General features: G+C 43.2%; 2 protein-coding genes across 3 annotated transcripts in view; one reads left to right on the top strand and one right to left on the bottom strand.

Annotated features, from left to right (window-relative positions):
• Nucleotides 1-25,591, top strand: part of crls1 (cardiolipin synthase 1) — a 74,357-nt gene that overhangs the window by 17,071 nt on the left and 31,695 nt on the right. The window lies entirely within an intron of this gene.
• Nucleotides 3,841-24,047, bottom strand: LOC139272862 (leucine-rich repeat neuronal protein 4-like). Its single transcript, XM_070888972.1, has 6 exons — nt 23,929-24,047; nt 22,733-23,268; nt 21,173-21,377; nt 17,273-17,410; nt 6,200-6,576; nt 3,841-4,804 (listed from the first exon to the last, which is right to left on the bottom strand). Exons 1-6 carry the CDS (start codon nt 24,045-24,047, stop codon nt 4,035-4,037), a joined length of 2,145 nt encoding a protein of 714 aa, XP_070745073.1. The 3' UTR covers nt 3,841-4,034.

Below are 25,591 nucleotides of genomic sequence, written 5' to 3'. Positions count from 1 at the left end.
CCCACCAACTGGCAGGAGGCTCTCGGCACAAGTGGAGGGATGTGGTAGACCACGTCACAGGCAGCACTGTGATCCCCGGATCCCACACCCAGCGCAGGAAGAAGTCTAACAAGCGCTCACAGGTGGTCAGGGTGAGTGACGGCTTCAACAACTGTTGTATACCACCATCTGTACCACAAGCTTCACACACACTGCTCAATGCGTCACACCCCCAGCACTCGCCCACCAGCAATCTCTGACGAGCAACACTCACACTCTCCGCTCACACCTTGCACACAATATGACAGGCACATCACTCAAACACATTGCACCACGCTAGCTCACATGCTTTTCCTTTCTCTGACAGCCGAGGTGGCCCAGGAGGGAGCAGGAGCAGACAGACGGGGGGGCCAAGCCCACATTGAAGAGCTGAGCCAGCTGGATAGTAGAGTGCTGGCGATCATTGGACACCGGGCGCCGTGGCTACCGGTGACGTTGACCCCCCCCCCCCCAATTGGGGACAACGGTATGGTCATTCCTAATCCTTCTTCTCACATCACACTTCCCCCTTAGCCCACAATCTTTTCTCACTTTTGTCATGTATGTATGCTTGGGGTTACGAGCCACCAGGGGGCGCCACTGTCTGGGGTCATTGGACTGTACGTGTGTGCGGGCCAGGTATATAAAGGAAGCCACCATGTAATGTGGGCACTTTTGGGCCTGAATAAAGTTGAGCCAGGTTTGCACCTGAGTGAGTTTACAGAATTCAGTCTGTCGAGTTATTACATACATAACAACTTTCAAACTGCTCATTCTGTGTGCATACATGTCTGCCTTCCTGCCCAAAACCCTCAACATATTCCGACTCCTGTGCCTTGATGCTTTCAGAGCATCCTGAGCAGCCTGTCGCTGAGGGCACCGTAGAGAGCGAGGCGGGAGTAGAGGAGGAGGAAGAGCACACTGCGTCACTGCATGTCTCACCCGCAGGCACCAGCTCAGATACTGGCGCTATGCATTCTTTAGAGGCGAGTGTAGTAGCGGGATCTGCACAGAGTGAGGCACCGAAGACGGGTGGACTGCAGGAAGGCCGGGGGGGAAAGGATAGCTCGAGGGCCAGCACCCCGGAGGGCGAGTTCGAGCGTGAATTCTGCTGCACAGGACTCCGATGACGACCTCGATGGAGGGGTGTTTAGAAGAAGGGTGATGGGCATGCACAGGGAGATGATAGGTGCAATGGCGAGGGTGCCAGAGAGCCTCGAGGCAATGGTAAGGAGCGTGGAGGAGTCCGCCTCCAACATTGCACAGAGCTCTGCGCAGAGCTTGGAACTCAGGATGTCCAGGCTGGAAATAACGGTGCACTCCCAGAAAGACCGTGTCAACCCAGACATGGCGGCACGTGTGATGGGCGATGTCGCGGCTTACATTGCAGCACAGGCCGAAGCGAAGCAACGTCTTAGCACTGCAGCGGAAGCTCGGAGTGCACTCGTGTAGTCTCACCTTGATGCCACCCAAAATCCGACTGCTGCCATCGTGGCTGGTTCTACCACCGTCGGCCGGGGCTTTCACAGTATCTCAGCAGCCCAGCAATCTGTGCTCCAACAGATTGGGAGGGATGCTGAGGGGCCACCCCGGGGGAGTGGCAGTGGGTCATCGGAGCAGGAACCTGCTGTCCTGTGTCAGGATGACAACATTCCCACTGCCACTTTGTTACTGCCCACGCAGCTGCCTATCAGTCAGCCAGCCCAGACAGCTGCCGTCCAGCTTGAGGTGGTGCAGTCCAGAGCAGATCATGGTCATCCTGCAAGGCCATCTGCAGTCTCTCCCGTGGAAACTCAGCAGCCTTCCACCAGCCATGCTGCAGCCACTGGGGTAGCGTTGCGTGACCTCCCACCCTGAATCCCAATGGGCCACTGACCCTCCCAATGCCTGGTCCCCAGCCAAGCCTCGGACCACCTACTATCAAGAGCGCCGAGCCTGAGGCCATCACACAGTGCCTGGTCTCCAGTCGTCTTGGACCCCCTTGCCACTGGACCAAGACCTTGCTCAGCTAAGCCCATGTGGTAGCCGGTGTGCAACGACCACCCCACGTTTAAAAAAAACTCACGCACATATTTGAACACAGTTTGGTTGCAGCAAGATGGCCTGGAGTCAGGGGGAGTGTGTGGCAGCAAGAGTGAAGTGCGAGAGAGGGCGGTAGAGAGCAGGTGGTGGGCTAACAGCAGCAGTGGGTGGCTAGTAAAATGTTATAATTACAAAAATGTAATGTATTTATCAGTAGGGGAACAGAATCTGGAAGCCTGGTTCAGGGAGCCGTGTCAAGTTGGGAAAGGGAAGTCGGTGGGACAGGTGATGTGGAGCACGTTTGAGCATCAGGAGGCTACTTAAGTGATAAACTTTTGTATAATAAATATATTCTATCTTATTTAAAAAGTACATATTTATAAAACATAGCTGCTTGGTGACTTTTTTTTAAACCTAACATTGTTCAAGTAATAGATAGTGATTTCTGATCAAAATTGCTATATGAGCCAAAAGTGTGAAACCACTTTTGAGGGGTGATGCTGCATAGATATACACTCCACGCAAGATGTTTATACATGATTAGCAGAATTTTAAAGCTGACGTTCACTTATTTAAACAAAAGGATTCAACTTCCTAGTTTTGGATGGAAATTAGAGACTTACGCTGGACTTGACTATTCCAACGCACTCCTGGCTGGCCTCCCACACTCTACCCTACGTATACTGGAGGTGATCCAAAAATTGGCTGCCCTCCGTAAACTCGAGGCCATCCAAAACTCTGCCGCCCGTGTCCTAACTCGCACATGTCTCTCACCCATCACCCCTGTGCTCGCTGACCTACATTGGCTCCCGTTTAAGCAACACCTCGATTTCAAAATTCTTATCCTTGTTTACAAATCCCTCCAAGGCCTCTCCCCTCCCTCTCTGAAATCTCCGCCAGCCCCCTTCCCCCCCCCACCCGAGATGTCTGCTGCGCTCCTCTAATTCTGGCCTCTTGAGCATCCCTGATTATAATCGCTCAGCCATTGGTGGCTGTGCCTTCTGTTGCCTAGGCCCTAAGCTCTGGAACTCCCTCCCATAACATCTACGCCTCGCTACCTCTGCTCCTTCAAGATGCCCCTTAAAACCTACCTCTTTGACCAAGCATTTGGTCACCTGCCCTAATTTCTCCTTATGTGGCTCGGTGTCAATTTTTTTTATCTCGTAGCACTCCTGTGAATCGCCTTGGGATGTTTCACTACGTTCAAGGTGCTATATAAATACAAGTTGTTATTGTTACATGTATGGAGTTGGTGTGTGGCTTTTATTTTTCCTTTTTAAAAGGCATCATCCTCAAATTTCTTTTATCAACCCAGCTGCTGAGTCTAAATTCTTTGGTCTAGAAATTGAATGGTGCTCTGCCCGTTTTATGCGCTTTAAACGGGCGCTTGAGCCTCCAATATGGCGGGCAGGAAATGCATGCTCATTAAGAGCCGGAAATGCTGCCTGAAATAATGATGTAGGCAAAAAAAATAGGCGGCCAGGATGCATGCCTGAAACAGATTCAAATAAGGGGCCTAACTCCTGAGGTGCCGGCTGCAATATTTGGTTGCCTTGAATGCAGCCAGTGCTGGGCAGTCTGTGTTCAGGAAATATAGGTCTATATATGGCCTAACAGATGGTAGTTAAAGGGACCACTGCAGACCTTTAAGTATCGTTGCTTTATCACAGGAGGGAACTTTTTTTGCTGTGATAAAACCTCTTCATTCTCCAAAAAAAAGTACAGGAATTCTGTTTTATTTCACATGTAGAAAGCATATGTATTTAATTCCTTCTATATATCAATTTATTTAAATGGTTCATTGAAAAGATGTATCTTATACACGTTTTGAAAGGGTCCTTTTTATAAATGACACCACTCCTTGAATGACTGCTGAAGAACAATGACATTGATGAGGTGTAGAAAATACCAAAATATTGGCAGGAAAAGTTCCATCGTTTGCTAAATTTAAGCAGCTACTTCTAAAAAGAATTGTTCTGTTTTAAATATTGGCATCAGGGGATTTGTTCGGAGTCTGCGTTAATTACTGATCTTGGATCTGCCAGTTCCAGATGGTCGTCAAATGCTGGATTCTGCAAACTTAGGGGGTTCAAGCTTATACGAGATAAATCCGTTAATCGTCCCTTTTGACGTATTCTGCACAAGCAAATTGATAGGATAATCACAAGTATGAAGAGAATGGCAATAATTGCAGTAGAGGTTATATAAAATATATTATTGTAGTTTGGCTTGGTCTTGAATATATAGCATGGACCTTTTGAAGGCCAGATGCTGCTTGCAGTGCTTGATCCAGCTTTATTCACAGCCACCACACACGTGTGATATGTGCTATCCGAGGTAAGATCACGTAAAGTATATCTTCGATATGTAGGATTGATAGTGTCTGTCTTATACAAATGTCTGTTGTCGTCTGACTGAAAGATAATATAGTAATGGAGTACTGTAGAACTAGGGGCACACCAGTAGATTTCTGCTGAATTGTCTGAAATCCTAATCACTTTTTGTATCTTCACTGGATCTGGTATGACATCCTCCCCAGTTATGTCCGGACAGTGACAGCCTGTCAAATGTCGCAGGTCATGACAAGGTACCTGCCAATGCCTACATGGATCATAATTACAATCACCAACATGTGGAGGATTTGTAATTTCTTCTTCCAGGGACTCTGAATCATCATCTTCAATCACTATAAATATCGGTCCCTTCTTCTTTATGGTGGTGGAAATAGAGGAGAATTCTGGTAATATTGATGTCTCTAATGTCACTGTTGGGTAATGTTTGGTTCCAATTTGATCTGTGGTATTGGTCGGGTAATGTTTGGTCCCAGTTTGGTCTGTGGTGTTGGTCGGGTAATGTTTGGTGCCAGTTTGACTTGTATTGGTCGGGTAATGTTTGGTGCCAGTTTGACTTGTGGTATTGGTCGGGTAATGTTTGGTGCCAGTTTGACTTGTGGTATTGGTCGGGTAATGTTTGGTCCCAGTTTGACCTGTGGTAGTGGTCGGGTAATGTTTGGTCCCAGTTTGACTTGTGGTATTGGTTGGGTAATGTTTGGTCCCAGTTTCACCTGTGGTGTTCGTCGGGTAATGTTTGGTCCCAGTTTGACTTGTGGTAGTGGTCGGGTAATGTTTGGTCCCAGTTTGACCTGTGGTATTGATCGGGTAATGTTTGGTCCCAGTTTGATCTGTGGTATTGATCGAGTAATTTTTGATCCCAGTTTGGTCTGTGGTATTGGTCGCGTAATGTTTGGTCCCAGTTTGACCTGTGGTATTGATCGGGTAATGTTTGGTCCCAGTTTGATCTGTGGTATTGATCGGGTAATTTTTGATCCCAGTTTGGTCTGTGGTATTGGTCGCGTAATGTTTGGTCCCAGTTTGACCTGTGGTATTGATCGGGTAATGTTTGGTCCCAGTTTGACTTGTGGTATTGGTCGGGTAATGTTTGGTCCCAGTTTCACCTGTGGTGTTCATCGGGTAATGTTTGGTCCCAGTTGGACTTGTGGTAGTGGTCGCGTAACGTTTGGTCCCAGTTTGACCTGTGGTGTTGGTCGGGTAATGTTTGGTCCCAGTTTGACTTGTGGTAGTGGTCGCGTAACGTTTGGTCCCAGTTTGACCTGTGGTATTGGTCGGGTAATGTTTGGTCCCAGTTTGACCTGTGGTGTTGGTCGGGTGATGTTTGGTCCCAGTTTGACTTGTGGTATTGGTCGGGTAATGTTTGGTCCCAGTTTGACCTGTGGTGTTGGTCGGGTAATGTTTGGTCCCAGTTTGACCTGTGGTGTTGGTCGGGTAATGTTTGGTCCCAGTTTGACCTGTGGTGTTGGTCGGGTAATGTTTGGTCCCAGTTTGACCTGTGGTATTGGTCGGGTGATGTTTGGTCCCAGTTTGACCTGTGGTGTTGGTCGGGTAATGTTTGGTCCCAGTTTGACCTGTGGTATTGGTCGGGTGATGTTTGGTCCCAGTTTGACCTGTGGTATTGGTCGGGTAATGTTTGGTCCCAGTTTGACCTGTGGTATTGGTCGGGTGATGTTTGGTCCCAGTTTGACCTGTGGTATTGGTCGGGTGATGTTTGGTCCCAGTTTGACCTGTGGTATTGGTCGGGTAATGTTTGGTCCCAGTTTGACCTGTGGTAGTGGTTGATGTTGAAGTTTTTGTCCTTGATTTACTTTCACTTTTAATCAAATTTTTATCATTTTGTGTGCTGCTTTCCTTAGTTTGTAAAGTAGCAGAGTTTGAATCTGAAGATGAGCCATGGAAAGGTAATGTATTCAACACATTCGTAGTCTTCAGGGAAGATGTACTGATACTGAATTGGAACCGAGCTGAGCTTTGGACTGGTAACTTGCTGCTTGATGTCTTGATGATGATATCCGAAGAATTGTGAAATACTGCTGTTGTATGCTCCAACAGTTGAGTTTGTGCAGTACTGGCATCAACCAGTAATTCCTGCATGTGGTTTCCATTAATATCACACTCGTTTATGAGATCTGTCAATAAAATCTCTCTTTGTGGACCTTTCCTATGACATCTGGTATAATTTGCTCTGTTGGGGAGAAGTTAAATATTAAAAAAAATGAAATTTAAGCTAATGGTTTGACCATTAATAAACATTATAAATCTTTACACTTCACTGATCAGTTTATTCTGCAACACTCAAATTTGTGCCGAAATATAATCCAATTGTTTATTACTGAGCATTCATTTCTGCTGTTGTTTATACACAAAACTATTACTAAGTTTCTGAAGAATATTGGTGCCAATATAGAATAGGAAAAAAATGCACTGAATTCAGTGCCCCTTAAATTAGCTTCTATAATAATTCACCATCTGAATTTTCTCCGAGCACTGCTGTCATTAGTGCTGGACCGTTAACCACTCAGACTACGTCTTGGTGCTATATCGCTCAGAATGTTCTGCTCTCTCCTGACACTAGCCACCGTTGGAAGGACAAAATCTGAGATTTTCACATGCCCACAGTTATGCATCATTGAAGCCCTACGGGAAAATGTATAGGCTTAATAATGTGCTTCACTGGATTCTGAGCAACACCACCGCACGACATTCTGTTAAGTGTGCTCCAAGTCTCTGCTGGAGCATAGTAGGTATTATGGATAATTTCATCTTTACTCAATATAAAGGGTGCAGCTCACAACTGTTGCCAAATACTTGTAAACAACGTTCCCGTTGAGCTGTGTGGCCGCACAGCGGTCTGGAGGTCCTTGAGGGGCTGGTGGCTATTTAAGAATGGGAAATGCAAATGTTTCAGGTCTATGCTAGAAGAAAGGTAACATTATAGTATTTTATAAAAGTTCTCTTGGGTTGTACGGGATTCTCTTTAGACTACAGGAATACACCAAAGGAAGAATTTTAATACTTGATGCTCTTTTTCTTCCCCTCTCCCCCCTCCCCCATTTTAAGAGCATAGGAACATAAGAATCGGGAGTAGGCCATACTGCCCCTTTAGCTTGCTCCGCCATTTAGTAAGATCATGGCTGATCTTCAACCTCAACTCCACTTTCTTGCCTGATCCCCATATCCTTTGATTTCCCCTAGAGTCCAAAAATCTATCTCGGTCTTGAATATACTCAACGACAGAGAATAGAAACATAGAAACATAGAAAATAGGTGCAGGAGCAGGCCATTCAGCCCTTCTAGCCTGCACCGCCATTCAATGAGTTCATGGCTGAACATGAAACTTCAGTACCCCCTTCCTGCTTTCTCGCCATAACCCTTGATCCCCCGAGTAGTAAGGACTTCATCTAACTCCCTTTTGAATATATTTAGTGAATTGGCCTCAACTACTTTCTGTGGTAGAGAATTCCACAGGTTCACCACTCTCTGGGTGAAGAAGTTTCTCCTCATCTCGGTCCTAAATGGCTTACCCCTTATCCTCAGACTGTGACCCCTGGTTCTGGACTTCCCCAACATTGGGAACATTCTTTCTGCATCTAACCTGTCTAAACCCGTCAGAATTTTAAACGTTTCTATGAGGTCCCCTCTCATTCTTCTGAACTCCAGTGAATACAAGCCCAATTGATCCAATCTTTCTTGATAGGTCAGTCCCGCCATCCCGGGAATCAGTCTGGTGAACCTTCGCTGCACTCCCTCAATAGCAAGAATGTCCTTCCTCAAGTTAGGAGACCAAAACTGTACACAATACTCCAGGTGTGGCCTCACCAAGGCCCTGTACAACTGTAGCAACACCTCCCTGCCCCTGTATTCAAATCCCCTCGCTATGAAGGCCAACATGCCATTTGCTTTCTTAACCGCCTGCTGTACCTGCATGCCAACCTTCAATGACTGATGTACCATGACACCCAGGTCTCGTTGCACCTTCCCTTTTCCTAATCTGTCACCATTCAGATAATAGTCTGTCTCTCTGTTTTTACCACCAAAGTGGATAACCTCACATTTATCCACATTATACTTCATCTGCCATGCATTTGCCCACTCACCTAACCTATCCAAGTCACTCTGCAGCCTAATAGCATCCTCCTCGCAGCTCACACTGCCACCCAACTTAGTATCATCCGCAAATTTGGAGATACTGCATTTAATCCCCTCGTCTAAATCATTAATGTACAATGTAAACAGCTGGGGCCCCAGCACAGAACCTTGCGGCACTCCACTAGTCACTGCCTGCCATTCTGAAAAGTACCCGTTTACTCCTACTCTTTGCTTCCTGTCTGACAACCAGTTCTCAATCCACGTCAGCACACTACCCCCAATTCCATGTGCTTTAACTTTGCACATTAATCTCTTGTGTGGGACCTTGTCGAAAGCCTTCTGAAAGTCCAAATATACCACATCAACTGGTTCTCCTTTGTCCACTTTACTGGAAACATCCTCAAAAAATTCCAGAAGATTTGTCAAGCATGATTTCCCTTTCACAAATCCATGCTGACTTGGACCTATCATGTCACCATTTTCCAGATGCACTGCTATGACATCCTTAATAATTGATTCCATCATTTTACCCACTACTGAGGTCAGGCTGACCGGTCTATAATTCCCTGTTTTCTCTCTCCCTCCTTTTTTAAAAAGTGGGGTTACATTGGCTACCCTCCACTCCATAGGAACTGATCCAGAGTCAATGGAATGTTGGAAAATGACTGTCAATGCATCCGCTATTTCCAAGGCCACCTCCTTAAGTACTCTAGGATGCAGGCCATCAGGCCCTGGGGATTTATCTGCCTTCAATCCCATCAATTTCCCCAACACAATTTCCCGACTAATAAAGATTTCCCTCAGTTCCTCTTCCTTACTAGACCCTCTGACCCCTTTTATATCCGGAAGGTTGTTTGTATCCTCCTTAGTGAATACCGAACCAAAGTACTTGTTCAATTGATCCGCCATTTCTTTGTTCCCCGTTATGACTTCCCCTGATTCTGACTGCAGGGGACCTACGTTTGTCTTCACCAACCTTTTTCTCTTTACATACCTATAGAAACTTTTGCAATCCGCCTTAATGTTCCCTGCAAGCTTCTTCTCTTACTCCATTTTCCCTGTCCTAATCAAACCCTTTGTCCTCCTCTGCTGAGTTCTAAATTTCTCCCAGTCCCCAGGTTCGCTGCTATTTTTGGCCAATTTGTATGCCACTTCCTTGGCTTTAATACTATCCCTGATTTCCCTAGATAGCCACGGTTGAGCCACCTTCCCCTTTTTATTTTTACGCCAGACAGGAATGTACAATTGTTGTACTTCATCCATGCGGTCTCTAAATGTCTGCCATTGCCCATCCACAGTCAACCCCCTAAGTATCATTCGCCAATCTATCCTAGCCAATTCACGCCTCATACCTTCAAAGTTACCCTTCTTTAAGTTCTGGACCATGGTCTCTGAAATTACTGTTTCATTCTCCATCCTAATGCAGAATTCCACCATATTATGGTCACTCTTCCCCAAGGGGCCTCGCACAATGAGATTGCTAATTAATCCTCTCTCATTACACAACACCCAGTCTAAGATGGCCTCCCCCCTAGTTGGTTCCTCAACATATTGGTCTAGAAAACCATCCCTTATGCACTCCAGGAAATCCTCCTCCACCGTATTGCTTCCAGTTTGGCTAGCCCAATCTATGTGCATATTAAAGTCACCCATTATAACTGCTACACCTTTATTGCATGCACCCCTAATTTCCTGTTTGATGCCCTCCCCAACATCCCTATTACTGTTTGGAGGTCTGTACACAACTCCTACTAACGTTTTTTGCCCTTTGGTGTTCTGCAGCTCTACCCATATAGATTTCACATCATCCAAGCTAATGTCTTTCCTAACTATTGCATTAATCTCCTCTTTAACCAGCAATGCTACCCCACCTCCTTTTCCTTTTATTCTATCCTTCCTGAATGTTGAATACCCCTGAATGTTGAGTTCCCAACCCTGATCATCCTGGAGCCACGTCTCCGTAATCCCAATCACATCATATTTGTTAACATCTATTTGCACAATTAATTCATCCACCTTATTGCGGATACTCCTTGCATTAAGACACAAAGCCTTCAGGCTTGTTTTATTAACACCCTTTGTCCTTTTAGAATTTTGCTGTACAGTGGCCCTTTTTGTTCTTTGCCTTGGGTTTCTCTGCCCTACACTTTTCCTCATCTCCTTTCTGTCTTTTGCTTTTGGCTCCTTTTTGTTTCCCTCTGTCTCCCTGCATTGGTTCCCATCCCCCTGCCATATTAGTTTAAATCCTCCCCAACAGCACTAGCAAACACTCCCCCTAGGACATTGGTTCCAGTCCTGCCCAGGTGCAGACCGTCCGGTTTGTACTGGTCCCACCTCCCCCAGAACCGGTCCCAATGCCCCAGGAATTTGAATCCCTCCCTGCTGCACCACTGCTCAAGCCACGTATTCATCTGCGCTATCCTGCGATTCCTACTCTGACTATCACGTGGCACTGGTAGCAATCCCGAGATTACTACTTTTGAGGTCCTACTTTTTAATTTAGCTCCTAGCTCCTTAAATTCGTTTCGTAGGACCTCATCCCTTTTTTTGCCTATGTCGTTGGTACCAATGTGCACCACGACAACTGGCTGTTCTCCCTCCCATTTCAGAATGTCCTGCACCCGCTCCGAGACATCCTTGACCCTTGCACCAGGGAGGCAACATACCATCCTGGAGTCTCGGTTGCGGCCGCAGAAACGCCTATCTATTCCCCTCACAATTGAATCCCCTATCACTATCGCTCTCCCACTCTTTTTCTTGCCCTCCTGTGCAGCAGAGCCAGCCACGGTGCCATGAACTTGGCTGCTGCTGCCCTCCCCTGATGAGTCATTCCCCTCAACAGTACCCAAAGCGGTGTATCTGTTTTGCAGGGGGATGACCGCAGGGGACCCCTGCACTACCTTCCTTGCTCTACTCTTCCTGCTGGTCTTCCATTCCCTATCTGGCTGTGGACCCTTTCCCTGCGGTAAGACCAACTCACTACACGTGATACTCACGTCATTCTCAGCATCGTGGATGCTCCAGAGTAAATCCACCCTCAGCTCCAATTCCGTAACGCGGACCGTCAGGAGCTGGAGGCGGATACACTTCCCGCACACATAGTCGTCAGGGACACCGGAAGCGTCCCTGAGTTCCCACATGGTACAGGAGGAGCATATCACCCGACCGTGCTCTCCTGCCATGTCTTAACCCTTAGATACACTTAAACTGGTAATAACAATGTTAAAAGTTACTGACCAATATAAGAAGAAAAAGAAAAACTACTCACCAATCACCAGCCAATCACTTACCCCCTAGGCTGTGACGTCAAAGATTCACAACCCTTGAGTGAAGAAATTCCTCCTCATCTCGGTCTTAAAAGGCTGTCCCTTATCCTGAGACTGTGGCCTCTAGCTCGAGACTCTCCAGCCAGAGGAAATAATCTCTCAGCATCTACCCTGTCAATCCCCCTCAGAATCTTGTATTTTTCAATGAGATCACCTCTCATTCTTCTTAACTCCAGAGAGTATAGGCCCAATCTACTCAATCTCTCCTCATAGCACAACCCTCTCATCCCAGGGATCAATCTAGTGATCCTTTGTTGCACCGCCTCGATGGCAAGTATATCCTTCCTCAGATGAGGAGACCAAAACTGCACACTTCTTCAGGTGTGATCTCACCAAAGCCCTGTACTTTGCATCTGAAGCAAGACTTCCTTCCTCTTGTGTTCCAACCCACTTGCAGTAAAGGCCAGCATGCCATTTGCCTTCCTAGTTACTCGCAGTAGAAACATAGAAACATAGAAAATAGGTGCAGGAGTAGGCCATTCGGCCCTTCGAGTCTGCACCACCATTCAATAAAATCATGGCTGATCATTCCCTCAGTACCCCTTTCCTGCTTTCTCTCCATACCCCTTGATCCCCTTAGATGTAAGGGCCATATCTAACTCCCTCTTGAATATATCCAATGAACTGGCATCAACAACTCTCTGCGGGAGGGAATTCCACAGGTTAAAAACTCTTGAGTGAAGAAGTTTCTCCTCATCTCAGTCCTAAATGGCCTACCCCTTATCCTAAGACTGTGTCCCCTGGTTCTGGACTTCCCCAACATCGGGAACATTCTTCTCGCATTTAACCTGTCCGGTTCCATCAGAATATTATATGTTTCTATGCGATCCCCTCATCCTTCTAAACTCCAGTGTATAAAGGCCCACTTGATCTAGTCTCTCCTCATATGTCAGTCCTGCCATCCTGGGAATCAGTCTGGTGAACCTTCGCTGCACTCCCTCAATAGCAAGAATGTCCTTCCTCAAATTAGGGGACCAAAACTGAACACAGTATTCCAGGTGAGGCCTCACCGAGGCCCTGTACAACTGCAGTAAGACCTTCCTGCTCCTATACTCAAATCCCCTATCTATGAAGGCCAACATACCATTTGCTGCCTTCACCACCTGCTGTACCTGCATGCCAACTTTCAATGACTGATGAACCACGACACCCAGGTCTCATTGCACCTCCCCTTTTCCTAATCTGCCGCCATTCAGATAATATTCTGCCTTCGTGTTTTTGCCACCAAAGTGGATAACCTCACACTTATCCACATTATACTGCATCTACCATGCATTTGCCCACTCACCTATCCTGTCCAAGTCACCCTGCAACCTCTTGGCATCCTCCTCACAGCTCACACCACCACCCAGTTTAGTGTCATCTGCAAACCTGGAGATAGTACACTCAATTCCTTCATCTAAATCATTAATATATTTTGTAAAGAGCTGGGGTCCCAGCACTGAGCCCTGTGGCACCCCACTGGTCACTCCCTGACATTCTGAAAAGGACCCGTTTATCCCGACTCTCTGCTTCCTGTCTGCCAACCAGTTCTCTATCCACGTCAGTACCTTACCCCCAATACCATGTGCTTTGATTTTGCACACCAATCTCTTGTGTGGGACCTTGTCAAAAGCCTTTTGAAAGTCCAAATACACTACATCCACTGGTTCCCCCTTGTCCACTCTACTAGTTACATCCTCAAAAAAATTCCAGAAGATTTGTCAAGCATGATTTCCCTTTCATAAATCCATGCTGACTTGGACCGATCCTGTCACTGCTTTCCAATGCGTTGCTATTTCATCTTTAATAATTGATTCCAACATTTTCCCCACTACTGAGGTCAGGCTATAATTACCCATTTTCTCTCTCCCTCCCTTTTTAAAAAGTGGTGTTACATTAGCTACCCTCCAGTCCATAGGAACTGATCCAGAGTCGATAGACTGTTGGAAAATGATCACCAATGCATCCACTATTTCTAGGGCCACTTCCTTAAGTACTCTGGGATGCAGACTATCAGACCCTGGGGATTTATCGGCCTTCAATCCCATCAATTTCCCTAACACAATTTCCTGCCTAATAAGGTAATCAGGAAGGCGAATGGAATGTTGGCCTTCATTGCGAGAGGGATGGAGTACAAAAGCAGGGAGGTCCTGCTGCAACTGTACAGGGTATTGGTGAGGCCGCACCTGGAGTACTGCGTGCAGTTTTGGTCACCTTACTTAAGGAAGGATATACTAGCTTTGGAGTGGGTACAGAGATGATTCACTAGGCTGATTCTGGAGATGAGGGGGTTACCTTATGATGATAGATTGAGTAGACTGGGTCTTTACTTGTTGGAGTTCAGAAGGATGAGGGGTGATCTTATAGAAACATTTAAAATAATGAAAGGGATAGACAGGATAGAGGCAGAGAGGTTGTTTCCACTGGTCGGGGAGACTAGAACTAGGGGGCACAGCCTCAAAATACGGGGGAGCCAAATTAAAACAGAATTGAGAAGGAATTTCTTCTAGAGGGTTGTGAATCTGGAATTCTCTGCCCAAGGAAGCAGTTGAGGCTAGCTCATTGAATGTATTCAAGTCACGGATAGATAGATTTTTAACCAATAAGGGAATTAAGGGTTACGGGGAGCGGGCGGGTAAGTGGAGCTGAGTCCACGGCCAGATCAGCCATGATCTTGTTGAATGGCGGAGCAGGCTAGATGGCCTACTCCTGTTCCTAATTCTTATGTTCTTATGTTCTAAGGATATCCTTCAGTTCCTCCTTCTCACTAGACCCTCGGTCCCCTAGTACTTCTGGAAGGTTATTTGTGTCTTCCTTCATGAAGACAGAATGAAAATATTTGTTCAACTGGTCTGCCATTTATTTGTTCCCCATTATAAATCCACCTGAATCTGACTGCAAGGGACCTACGTTTGTCTTCACTAATCTTTTTCTCTTCACATATCTATAGAAGCTTTTGCAGTCATTTTTTATGTTCCCGGCAAGCTTCCTCTCATACTCTATTTTTCTCCTCTTAATTAAACCCTTAGTCCTCCTCTGCTGAATTCTAAATTTCTCCCAGTCCTCAGGTTCGCTGCTTTTTCTGGCCAATTTATATGCCTCTTCCTTGGATTTAACACTATCCTTAATTTCCCTTGTTAGCCACGGTTGAGCCACAAATTTCTCAACACCAACATTTAATAGTTTCTCATCATTTAAAAAAATATATATATTTCTGTTTTCCTATTCTTCTTACCAAAGTGAATAACCTCATATTTCCCCACATTCTACTATTTCTGTCACCTTTATTGCCCACTCACTTAACCTGCCTATATCCCTTTGCAGGCTCATTGTGTTCTCCTCAGCTTAGATCCTACCTAGCTTTGTATTGTCTGCAAATGTGGATACATTACACTTTCTCCCTTTATCTGTCATTTAATATATTTTGTGAATAGCTGAGGCCCCAGCACTGATCCTTGCGGCACAGAACTAGGTACAGCCTGCCAACTTGAAAATGACCTGTTTATCCCTGCTCTCTGTTTTCTGTCTGTTAGCCAATCCTCTATCCATGCTAATATATTACCTGTAATCCCATGAGCCCTTATCTTGCATAGCAACCGTTTGTGTGGCACCTTATCGAATGCCTCCCTTTCAGGGAAATCTGAGATAAATATTGACGAGGACACCTGGCATAACTTCCCTGTTCTTCTTTGAAATAGTGCCATGGGATCCTTTACGTCCACCTGAGAGGGCAGACGGGGCCTCGGTTTAACGGCTCATCTGAAAGACGGCACCTCTGCCACTGCAGCACTCATTCAGCACTGCACTGGAGTGTCTGCCTAGATTTTTGTGCTCAAGTCTCTGAACCCACAACTTTCTGACTCAGAAGCAAGGGTGCTACCAACTGAGCAGCAGTTGGGTATGGTGGCATAGTGGTTATTTTACTGGACTAGTAATCCAGAGGTCTGGATTAATGATCTGGAGATGTGAATTCAAATCCCACCATGGCACTGGGGAATTTAAATTCAGTTAATTAAATGAATCTGGAATAAAAAGCTAGCATCAGTAATGAAACTATCAGATTAAAATCCATCTGGTTCACTAATGTCCTTTTTAGGGAAGGAAATCTGTCATCCTTACCTGGTCTGGCCTATATGTGACTCCAGACCCACAGTAATGTGATTGACTCTTAACTGCTGTCTGAAATGGTGGCTCACCACCACCACCTCGAGGGCAATTAGGAATCGGCAATAAATGCTGGCCTTGCATATGGGATGCCCACATCCCATGAACATAAATTAGTTGCACAAATTTGCATTGGGATACTACAAAATGGGCAGGGCAGTGAGCTGAAGTATCAAGTTTTTGTGGGAAAGAGCCTAATCTCCACTTGGAACTTCCTTTTGGTGGCATCATTTAAGGTTAAGAACTTGCTAAAGTGGAGGAATTACAGGAGCAAAGAAATATCCTGTTGTTCATGCTGCGTCACCTGTAACTTTTATGTTCAAAATGGTGGAGTAAAATATAGCGTTGCTTTTGATGGTGATTTTTCAGGCCACATGCCTATTTCCCAGTGAGAAATAACTCTTTCAAAGAGCCAGTGCAGAAATGATTGGCTGAACAGTTGCCTTGTGTGCTGTAAGATTCTATGATCCTATGATTGTTAACTATTTGTTTGTTAGACAAGTAAAAATTAAGCTGCTACAGTTACTGTTTTAATTTAAACAACAAAACCAGTACAGACTGCTTTCACAGTTGTCCCTTTTAACCTTGTCTCTGTCCAATGTCTAGATTTTAATTTAGAACATTGTAAATGTGTGTTTTTCCCTACCTCACCATTGTGTTAGTTGTACTGAGCTAGAATTTCAAAAAAAATCCACCACCACCGGATTGCCGCCTAAAATACCGCTAAGATTTTAAAATTACCATGGGTGAAAAATTCCACAAAAAAAGGAAAAAATTCCGCCTGGCGGAAAAAATGGACCTTACACCCCGACTGTCGGCGGAAAACGCGATCCTGGGCCGATTAGGTGAAACTTAATCTAATTGGCGGTACTTACTAAAATTTAGACTGAGGGAGAGGGGAAAACACTAAATAATTTTTTCAAAATACAAAAAATAAATAACACTGCATTCTCAGGAACCTTTTACACACAATTGCTGAAAAAGTAAAATAAAACTTTCATTTAACTTTTTTGCAGGGCTTCTTACCTACCGCCCAGTTCCGTGGGCGTTTTTTTTTTTACTTACCTACAGGTCACCACTGGGACAAAACTCAGGCGGTGGCGGTTTTTGGACGGTGCACGCCGGTGGTCTGCTCCCCAGCAGTATTTCGAAACCGCCGGCGGAACTGTTCCGAAATTTCCGCCGGGTGGTTTTCTGCCCAAACCGACCAATACTGCTGAGAAACCGGGTGGGGATGCCATGGAAATTCTAGCCCAGTCTGACTAGCCCAGTTCTAGTTGAAGCTGCTGCTGCTTATGGTGAAACTAATCAGATCCTTACCTGTTCAGTTGGATCTTTTCTGGTTTACTAATCAGCCAGGTGAGCTCACAGCTGCAGACCAGGGGGTTTTCAGAGAGGCTTACTGTGATCGTTGAATTAGTGAAGAAATTCCAGGGTCTGAATTCTGTCAGGTTACAACTAGAATAAGAAAAAGCAACACTTTTAATTGGAATATCTTTGTTGGTTGCTTTAGTCTTTTATTTGCCCCATTCAATCAATTCCCGACCACCTTTTATCTTTTATTATTACTGATGCTTTCAAAGTTGCACCTTTTACCTTATTGAGTGACAGAGGTCCTGATTGTTTAATGGATTATATATGTGTTGCCAGCCTGTTCACCTATTGGAACAGTTGCAGTGTAAATTTAGGCAAAGTAGGAAAATCTGTGTGACTGCTTATGGGTAAACCATTTTATAGGCTGCCATTTTTCGCCCCCCTTGGAAAATTTCTCTTTGAATAAGTGGAGTTAATTTTTAAATTAGTAAGGATGCCACATTGGTTTTATGTAAAAAAATCAGCTGCATCTAGTTATCTGTTCACTGCAGTGGCACCTGAAGTAGTCTAGTCTACATTTTACTTTCCTTTATTTAGTGGTAATAGCATTGAGTATAAAGTGGATAACATGAGTAAATTAAGAAAAACATATCATTAGTAACTTGATCCAGCAAATGTGACCCATTACTTGAATATACACCATTCACTTGTGAATGTGTAATATTGTTACAATTCATTTGACAATATAGGTTCAATACACATTTCCTTGCTGCTGTTGCAAAACTAAACATATTGGTGAAAAAAATGATGTTTTTGTTTTGGGTCGGGATTCTGCATTAGGGTAAGTATAAATCACTTATAAACTTTGACTATTTCTGGCCCATTTTCTTGACCAAAATATTCATCATCATCATAGGCAGTCCCTCGAACGTGGATGACTTGTTTCCATGCGTTCACAGGTGTTTCGATGAAGGACGCGATGTTCCAGTCCTGAACTCCAATTGAGGGGGTGGAAGATGCCTGTGCGTAAATTTTTTTAACATGTGGTGACCGTTGCACACCAGCCACCACATGGGCTTGACAGAGCTAGGTCTTGGTCCAGTGGCAAGGATTAACCAAGACGACTGGAGAGCTGCTCTACTGCACGGACCTAGCGTGCACACATATCGCAGTGTGGGCTGGCCCGTGCTGCCCCTGGGCCCTCGGCTCTTCTGGGCCCCATACCTTCATCTGTCGTACCTTCGCCACGATCTCTCGCCATTCCTCCGGCATAAACATTCACCGCATCGCGCCACAAACACGTGCCACTCATCTGCCCCGACCTTCCCACTCCTCTATCTGGGCCCTGCTGATACAGTCGGCAGGTAAAGCACCATGTGACATTTCATTCGGTGAAAGATGCTATAAATGTGTAAGCTGTTGTACATTTGTCTGGATTTCATCAATTATTAAAAAGAATGATAATTAAGCATATTGCTAATGGTTTTAATCATTAACCCCATGACTGCACCATCTATACATCAAATTTGTTTAAAATCAGCTTAAACTCTGCGCACAGGGGGAAAAAATGAAACACATATGTTGTTGGAACTACAGCTGTACAATGCACAAACATTTTTATTGTTCTTAAGCAACAGCTAGACCTGGGAATTGGATCACGCCTGAATTGGAGTGAATGCCTAGTGCCATCCATGTGCCTAATGAGGAAGATGGCATGACCACTGCCGCCTTTCTCATTAGCGTAACAATTAGCGTAATAGTATGCATGCCGGACACGAGATTCCCAAAGCAAGCGCTTTACTCAGAACTCCTTCACGGCAAGCGAGCCAGTGGTGGGCAGCGGAGGCGTTACAGGGACCCCCTCTAAGCCTCCCTGATAAAGTGCAATAGGGGCTTGGTGGGGGTCTGAAACTCACTGCCTGAAAGGGTGGTAGAGGCAGAAACCTTCACCACATTTAAAAGATTCCAAAGCATTAGTGTTGAATTGGTAACTAAACCGGAGTCAGAAATGATGCATATGCTGGGAATATATATCATTTTAAGTAATCCTAACCAAAAGTTTGGGGGATGGAATAGAATGCAGTAAACCTGGGTATGTGGTTATTTTATTGGACTAGTAAACCAGAGATTGAGGATTCATAACCGACCATGGTAGTTTGAGAATTGAATTCAGTTGAAAAATTTTGAGATAAAAAGCTGGTATCTGTATAAAAGTGACCATGAAACTGTCTGATTGTTGTAAAAACCCAACTGGTACATTAATGTCCTTTTTAGGGAAGGAAATCTGTTGTCCTTGTATGCCTATATGCAACTCCAGTCCCACACAAATGTAGATGTCTCTTAACTGCCCTCTAAAGTGGTTGAACAAACTACTCGATTGTATCAAAACTGCTTGGGCAACTAGAGATGGACAATAAATGCCGACTTTGACAGTGATCCCCACATCCCGGGAACGAATAAGAAAAACTTCCTAGAACTCCCTTCCAAAATGAATTGTGTGGAATTCTTTTTGAGATTGCCTTAATGGCAAGAGCAAAAATGATTTGTGTGTTGAAAGGACGTCATTCATTCGCCCAGACTTCTTGTCTAGTACAAAATCTTTTTGAAGAACCATAATAAGTTTTCTTTAAAGCATAAAATAATATTTGTGCTTTACAGCTGCTAGGGTATTAAGCTGGCATGAAGTGAAAATCTATGGAAATCTTTGTATAGGCTAAGTATGCTAGAAGTATCAGCACCAATAACTGCTCAGTTGCCACAGTTCTTGTTGTGAGGCAGTATCTCGCCTAGTAAACCCAACTGTCAAAACTTAAACCTTTTGGACAAGTAAACTCTGTTGTTTGACTCCTAGCTCTAACTATAGAAGATATTTTGTTTAAATGTTGCAGAATTTCAAGGGCACTATTGGAGCAGTGACCTTTTCTGCCTGTTTAGTAGGGAGACATATTTGTAACTGCTTATCCTGTATTTGCTTTGCAGACTTGTGCCATTTGAAAACTCCTTTTTTACATGAACAGTACATACTGTGCTGGCTGTATTGTGCCTGTTTCTTTGCACAGTTGTTTCTAATAATGTGGCACAAATTGAGTGTTTCAGTGACCGTTTTAGTCACTGTTCTGGTGTCAATGGCCTTTTAGATGCGGTGTTGTATTATTGCAGAACTCCCAATTTAACCAGCACAGTTCATTCCTGACAAAGTTACTTCATTTGAATTACTGGATAATTCAAATTATGCTGTTCGAAGTTGCATGGGATCTTTTACATCCACCTGAGAGAGCAGATGGGGCCTCGGTTTGTAATGTCTCATCCGAAAGATGGCACCTCTGACATTGCAGCACTCTCTGGAGTGCTAGCCTAGATTTTTGTGCTCAAGTCTCTGGAGTGAGGACTTGAACTCTCAACCTTCTGACTTAGAGGTGAGGGTGCTACCAACTGAGCCACGACTGACACTATATCGGGAGTTAACTGTGTTGCCTAATGCTGGATAGATTTACATAGTATATAATAATTCATTTTCAACACTGATGTCGCTAGAACTTCAACAAAGGCTAATGGTGGGTTTGTGAAAATGTTGTATTATCTCCATTTGAACTGGGAAAATACCCCTCAATGCAGTTTAGATTTTATCCAACCAGACTTGTATTGTGACTGCAGAAAATGATGACTATAGCTCTCTCTCTGGTGAAGAGAGCAATTTAAAGTCATGAATTAAGAGTAGCACGCTAGAAGCATATGGGCTTAAGTATGCAATTTTTATATCACATTGATGTCAACACACTAAATATGCTGAATGACAACACTGAATTAATAAAAAAATATCAACAAAATGTAAGAAATCTTTAAGGTATACTTTCATCCACTGATTGTCATGAAATATTTCTACTAATAGGATAGTTGAATAATTACCTTTTAAGAGAAAGGAACTCTAGATGCAGGAGAAACTCAAACATACTACTTTTCACAAAATGTAGCTGAGGATTTTCTTCCAAATCCACTTGAATAAGGCTCGGTGTATGGACAAATAAATCCGCAGGCAGAGACTGAAGAAAGGGCATCTGCCTCATCCAAAGGATCTGGAGATTGCTTAATCCTTCAAACCATTGTGGGTCAACTGGAGATTGTAAATAAATGATTATCTATTGTATTGTTCTGAAGACCTCTTTATAAGGCTTGCTGACATTCAGAACTACAGTCTCGGAGTATGTTTACTTAAATTATGGGACTATCAGTCATTATGGCTCCGTCAGCAATGAGAACCTCTCTTAAATCTAATATTTCTCCTAATCCACTTAAAGATAATTGGTTACTAAAGACAACAACATAATTGTTTTTGTGGTCTTACAGCTACTTTCAATGCTGACAAATACAAGTACAGATTATTAAGGCTATTCATAACGGGTGTAGTAAACCAACTTCAAATAATAGTCACTGACCATTCACTTCTGACCTTAAGTTTTAAATCTTGTCCAGACACAAGTGATGCTGGCCCTTTTTGAAAGCCATAATAAAATCAGCGCAAGCAATCTTTATTTAGGTTCTGACCAGAGATAGTCAATGTAAAAGGTGCGGCAGCAATAGAGTCAATTTAACTACAGTACCTCTTTTCTGCCACTAGAGTGAGTTTTACCAGTTGAAGAATTTTTGTGATTATTAACTTTTATTATAAACTCGGGGAACTTCAAGATATTAATTTATAGGGATGTCCGTAGTGGGATGGGTGTGAAACCAACATGGCCACTCAAAAGACTCGAGTAACGTTTTCGGGGTGTAATTACCTTCTTGTTTATAATGAATGAGAATTTGAGAGATTGTGAAATAAGTATTTCTGTTTTCAATTGCCTCAAAGTTCACATTTGATAAAAAAGCAACCTATTTGGTATTCATTGCAATGTATGGACAAATCTGGCGAGTGCCAAGTGCAAGACTTTTAAATTGTATTGATAGCTTTGACTAAATGCTTTTTTAATGTATGGAGTATTGGTATTAATACACAAACTAAGCCCACCAATTATATCCTTAAAATAATGTTACTTGTGAAAGTTTTAACATTCAAATCAAATACTTTTCCCCCCTGTGATCCTCGGCCCCTAATGCTAACTTAGCATGATTTCAATGAACAAGTCTGCATGTAGTTAGCTAATTTAGTATTTAATTTCTTATTAATGTCTTTTTTGAGTGCAAGCCAGATGACTTCAATAAACATGTTAGGCTTGCAGTTATACAGTAAATTCTGACATTCCTAATCTATCTTTCAGTGACTTAGAACTATTAGATGATTATTTAGACGCTTGACAATGTCAGTAGACATGTTTGTGTTGTTTTTAATTAGAGGTTGCTTCAAGGCCAGGAGCTTTAATATGTGATGTTTAAGTTCTTTCCTGTTAAGGGGAGCAAGAAACCTGAACGTTTCTGTCGTGCATAATTTTTTTTTTTTAAAGGTCCTAAATAAGAGGCAGTGGTACTTACAGGTTTTGAATAAGTTTGCACTCAGATCAAGTACTTTGAGATTTTCCATTTCCGAGGCAAATGCTTTGTAACTGCACACTTCCAAAGACATCATGGACAAGTTTAAGTAATGGAGCTTGGGGAAAAGAGAGAATTCACACGGGCTAATCTGTTGCATAGGATTTCCTTCAAGTCTGAGCATGGTGAGATTAGGCATTTGAAATTTCCATTGTAACTTTGTAAAGTTATTGTAGCTCAGGTCCAGAGATGCAAGATGTGGGAGCACTGTTCCTGAAGAGACAATTGTTGAGATCTTATTATGACTTAAAAGTAAATCATTTAAATTCTGAAGGCCTGTAAACTCTGAAAACTCGATCTGCTGGATGACGTTCTTGCTCAAGTCAAGAAATTCAAGAGCTGCGGGTAGGCAGGATGGGACAGTTGTGAGTTGATTGCTGGCTGTGTTCAGGTGCCTTAATGTTGCTATGTTCAGGGATCCACATGGTAGGCCCTCGTTTGTCAGATTGTTGTGCGACAGGTCGAGTATTTCCAGGGCACTGAAATTTTGGAAGGCATTGGGCAGTATGTTACTGATGTTCTTGCTTGATAGACAGAGCTGAGTGTCATTTTGGGAGTACGTTTTCACATGGTAGAACGGAAAATGATCAAGCTGATCAACTGGTAAACCGTTAATTCTCGAAAGAAAAAACACGACCTCCATAAGTAGGAAGGAAAGCTCCACCACTTCCATTTAAAAAAAAAAGATCAAATACAATTCCTGAAACAGATCATAAATAAACTTTGAGGAGGGCTGGTAGTCATCACTCTTCTATTTTTAAATTAAGTGCTAGTAAATTTTAAACATGCTCCCCAGTCTTAAATCTATTACTATTTTGTCCCATTTTATATAGTGTTTTCTGTTATACTATAATGATATCAATTTGTAGTTTCTGTAATATTTAATGTGCAACCTTCAGAATAATTGATGTATGCACATCTTAATTCTTAAATTCTAAATCGTGTTTTGCAGTGCAAACTAAGATTTGTAAAACCAGTTTAGCTGACAAAATTTTTCATTATTAGTCAGTTGAGTGTCTTGAATAAAACACAAAAATGAAGAGACTGCAAACAAAACTATTGAAAAATGCATACTATTAGTTTCCGTTAGCTTATTATGCAGCGCGTATACTCTCCTCTTGAGGACACTGCTCACTTACCCAAGACCAGAAGCAGGTTTGCAAGACCCAAGAGTTAAAGAATCCAAGAGCATACATAAGTGCTGCTGGAGTTTGACTCCAATTACATCGCTTACCACCTCACCCCGCTCTTTTGGCATTGGCTTACACGATGGGGCAAGGGGTATTAATTAGAGTCCTGTCCCCAATTGTTGTCAAGTGACCCCACCCTTCCCGCCTGCCTCCCTTTCACCCCAAATAAAATCATCTACTTGGATAATCAAATTATCATTTTTGCTGTCTATGTGCCACACCTTCCTTAAAATAAAAAAGGTTTACGAGCACAGAAGTGTCCAAATACTATATTTCAACAGTTACTCGCGTCTTTAGATCTTCAAAGCTTAAGATAGTTCCACAGTGCAAGACAGAATCAAGCATCATGTTCTTGAGACTAAAACGGTGTAATGTTTTATATTGTAAAGATTGGATTTTAAACTTTTGCACACTGGATTTTAATAAATTTTAGTTGCCAGAGTGTAAATTACGCTGTTGAATTATTGATTGCCTTTAGACATGTAAACTACAGGTATATTAACATTTAAACAGCTACTGTACACAATCACCAGTACAATTTTCCATTCACATGGTATGTACAGATTAATTATACAATAAGACTCTCAGTAGATGCTATGACAAAAAGATGGATCTCTAATGGACTGCAACCATCCCTCAAAACAATATCTGGTACACAAGTCACTTGTTCACGCAGGTGTTTGTGAACCTTACAAAACAGGGATGTAACCTTTGCACTGGTGCAAGCCACATTTAGGTTCCTGGTACAAATTTGCAGAGAAGGGCATTGCCAACCAGTTTCCTATAGAGACCAGTAATTGCTTTCTTTTACTATCATCCATTAGAAATCTTTTATTAAAAAAAAATTGGGGGGGGGGGAGCAGAAAGTAACAATATTTTAACCTTACAAAACTCTTGAAATTAAAATGCATTCAACAAAAACCATTTGCCAATTATGATTGCTTTACTATCAGTGCCAGAGTATGCACTGAATCCCCTCCCTGAATATCTAGTTAATCCAACAATCACAGAAGAAATAGGCTTTAAAAATATTCTTTCTAAACTCCAAAATCTGGTAGTTAACTGTTTTAGCTTGAACTTTTGTTATTTTGTAGTGCATTTGAGTTAAGACTAAATAGTCCACATACACTGAAAATTAAGTGGAGATCCCACAAATATGAAATCATTCACGACCATGAGTAATGTCGTCTTAATTTTTCTAATTTTGTGATTTAAAGCTTTATAGAAAAGTCATCAGCAAAATAGTACAACATTGAGTCATTAAAACTGTTCTTTTAGTTTTTGCTAGCTGGCTATACAGAACAACATTTCAAACATACACTAACTTGCACTTACCAAACCGATTAGAGCACTAGATATCTTGATATTTGAAGCACTCTATCTTCAGAGCTCTGTGTAGTTGCCCCAGTTTAATAGACTATGATTCAGATGGTTTTGAACCCCCGTTGTTTGTTCTAAAAGCACTTGCATGTGTTGTAAAGCAGTTTCTGTTGGATGTGCACAAGAAGTGCAAGTATTAGTAAGTCAGTGTGGACTCTGGGCATGTACTTTGTGTCTTTCATCTGACTGCTTTGTTTCTTTGTTGTAGATATGCGTTCCTCCAGCAGAGCTC

This window comes from Pristiophorus japonicus, chromosome 9, assembly GCF_044704955.1.
Source record: "Pristiophorus japonicus isolate sPriJap1 chromosome 9, sPriJap1.hap1, whole genome shotgun sequence".
Lineage (NCBI taxonomy): Eukaryota > Metazoa > Chordata > Chondrichthyes > Pristiophoridae > Pristiophorus > Pristiophorus japonicus.
This window is presented reverse-complemented; position numbering and strand designations above follow the sequence as displayed.

Excerpts from the sequence above, each read along its gene's own strand:
- LOC139272862 (XM_070888972.1), bottom strand. The coding sequence starts at position 24,047 with ATGCCAAAAGAGCGGGGTGAGGTGGTAAGCGATGTAATTGGAGTCAAA. Across the intron at positions 21,378-22,732 it reads TGCAAACTTATTCAAAACCT|TTGACCCACAATGGTTTGAA; the intron begins GTAAGTACCACT and ends TACAATCTCCAG. Across the intron at positions 4,805-6,199 it reads AAATTTGATTAAAAGTGAAA|TGACATTAGAGACATCAATA; the intron begins GTAAATCAAGGA and ends ATTACCCAACAG.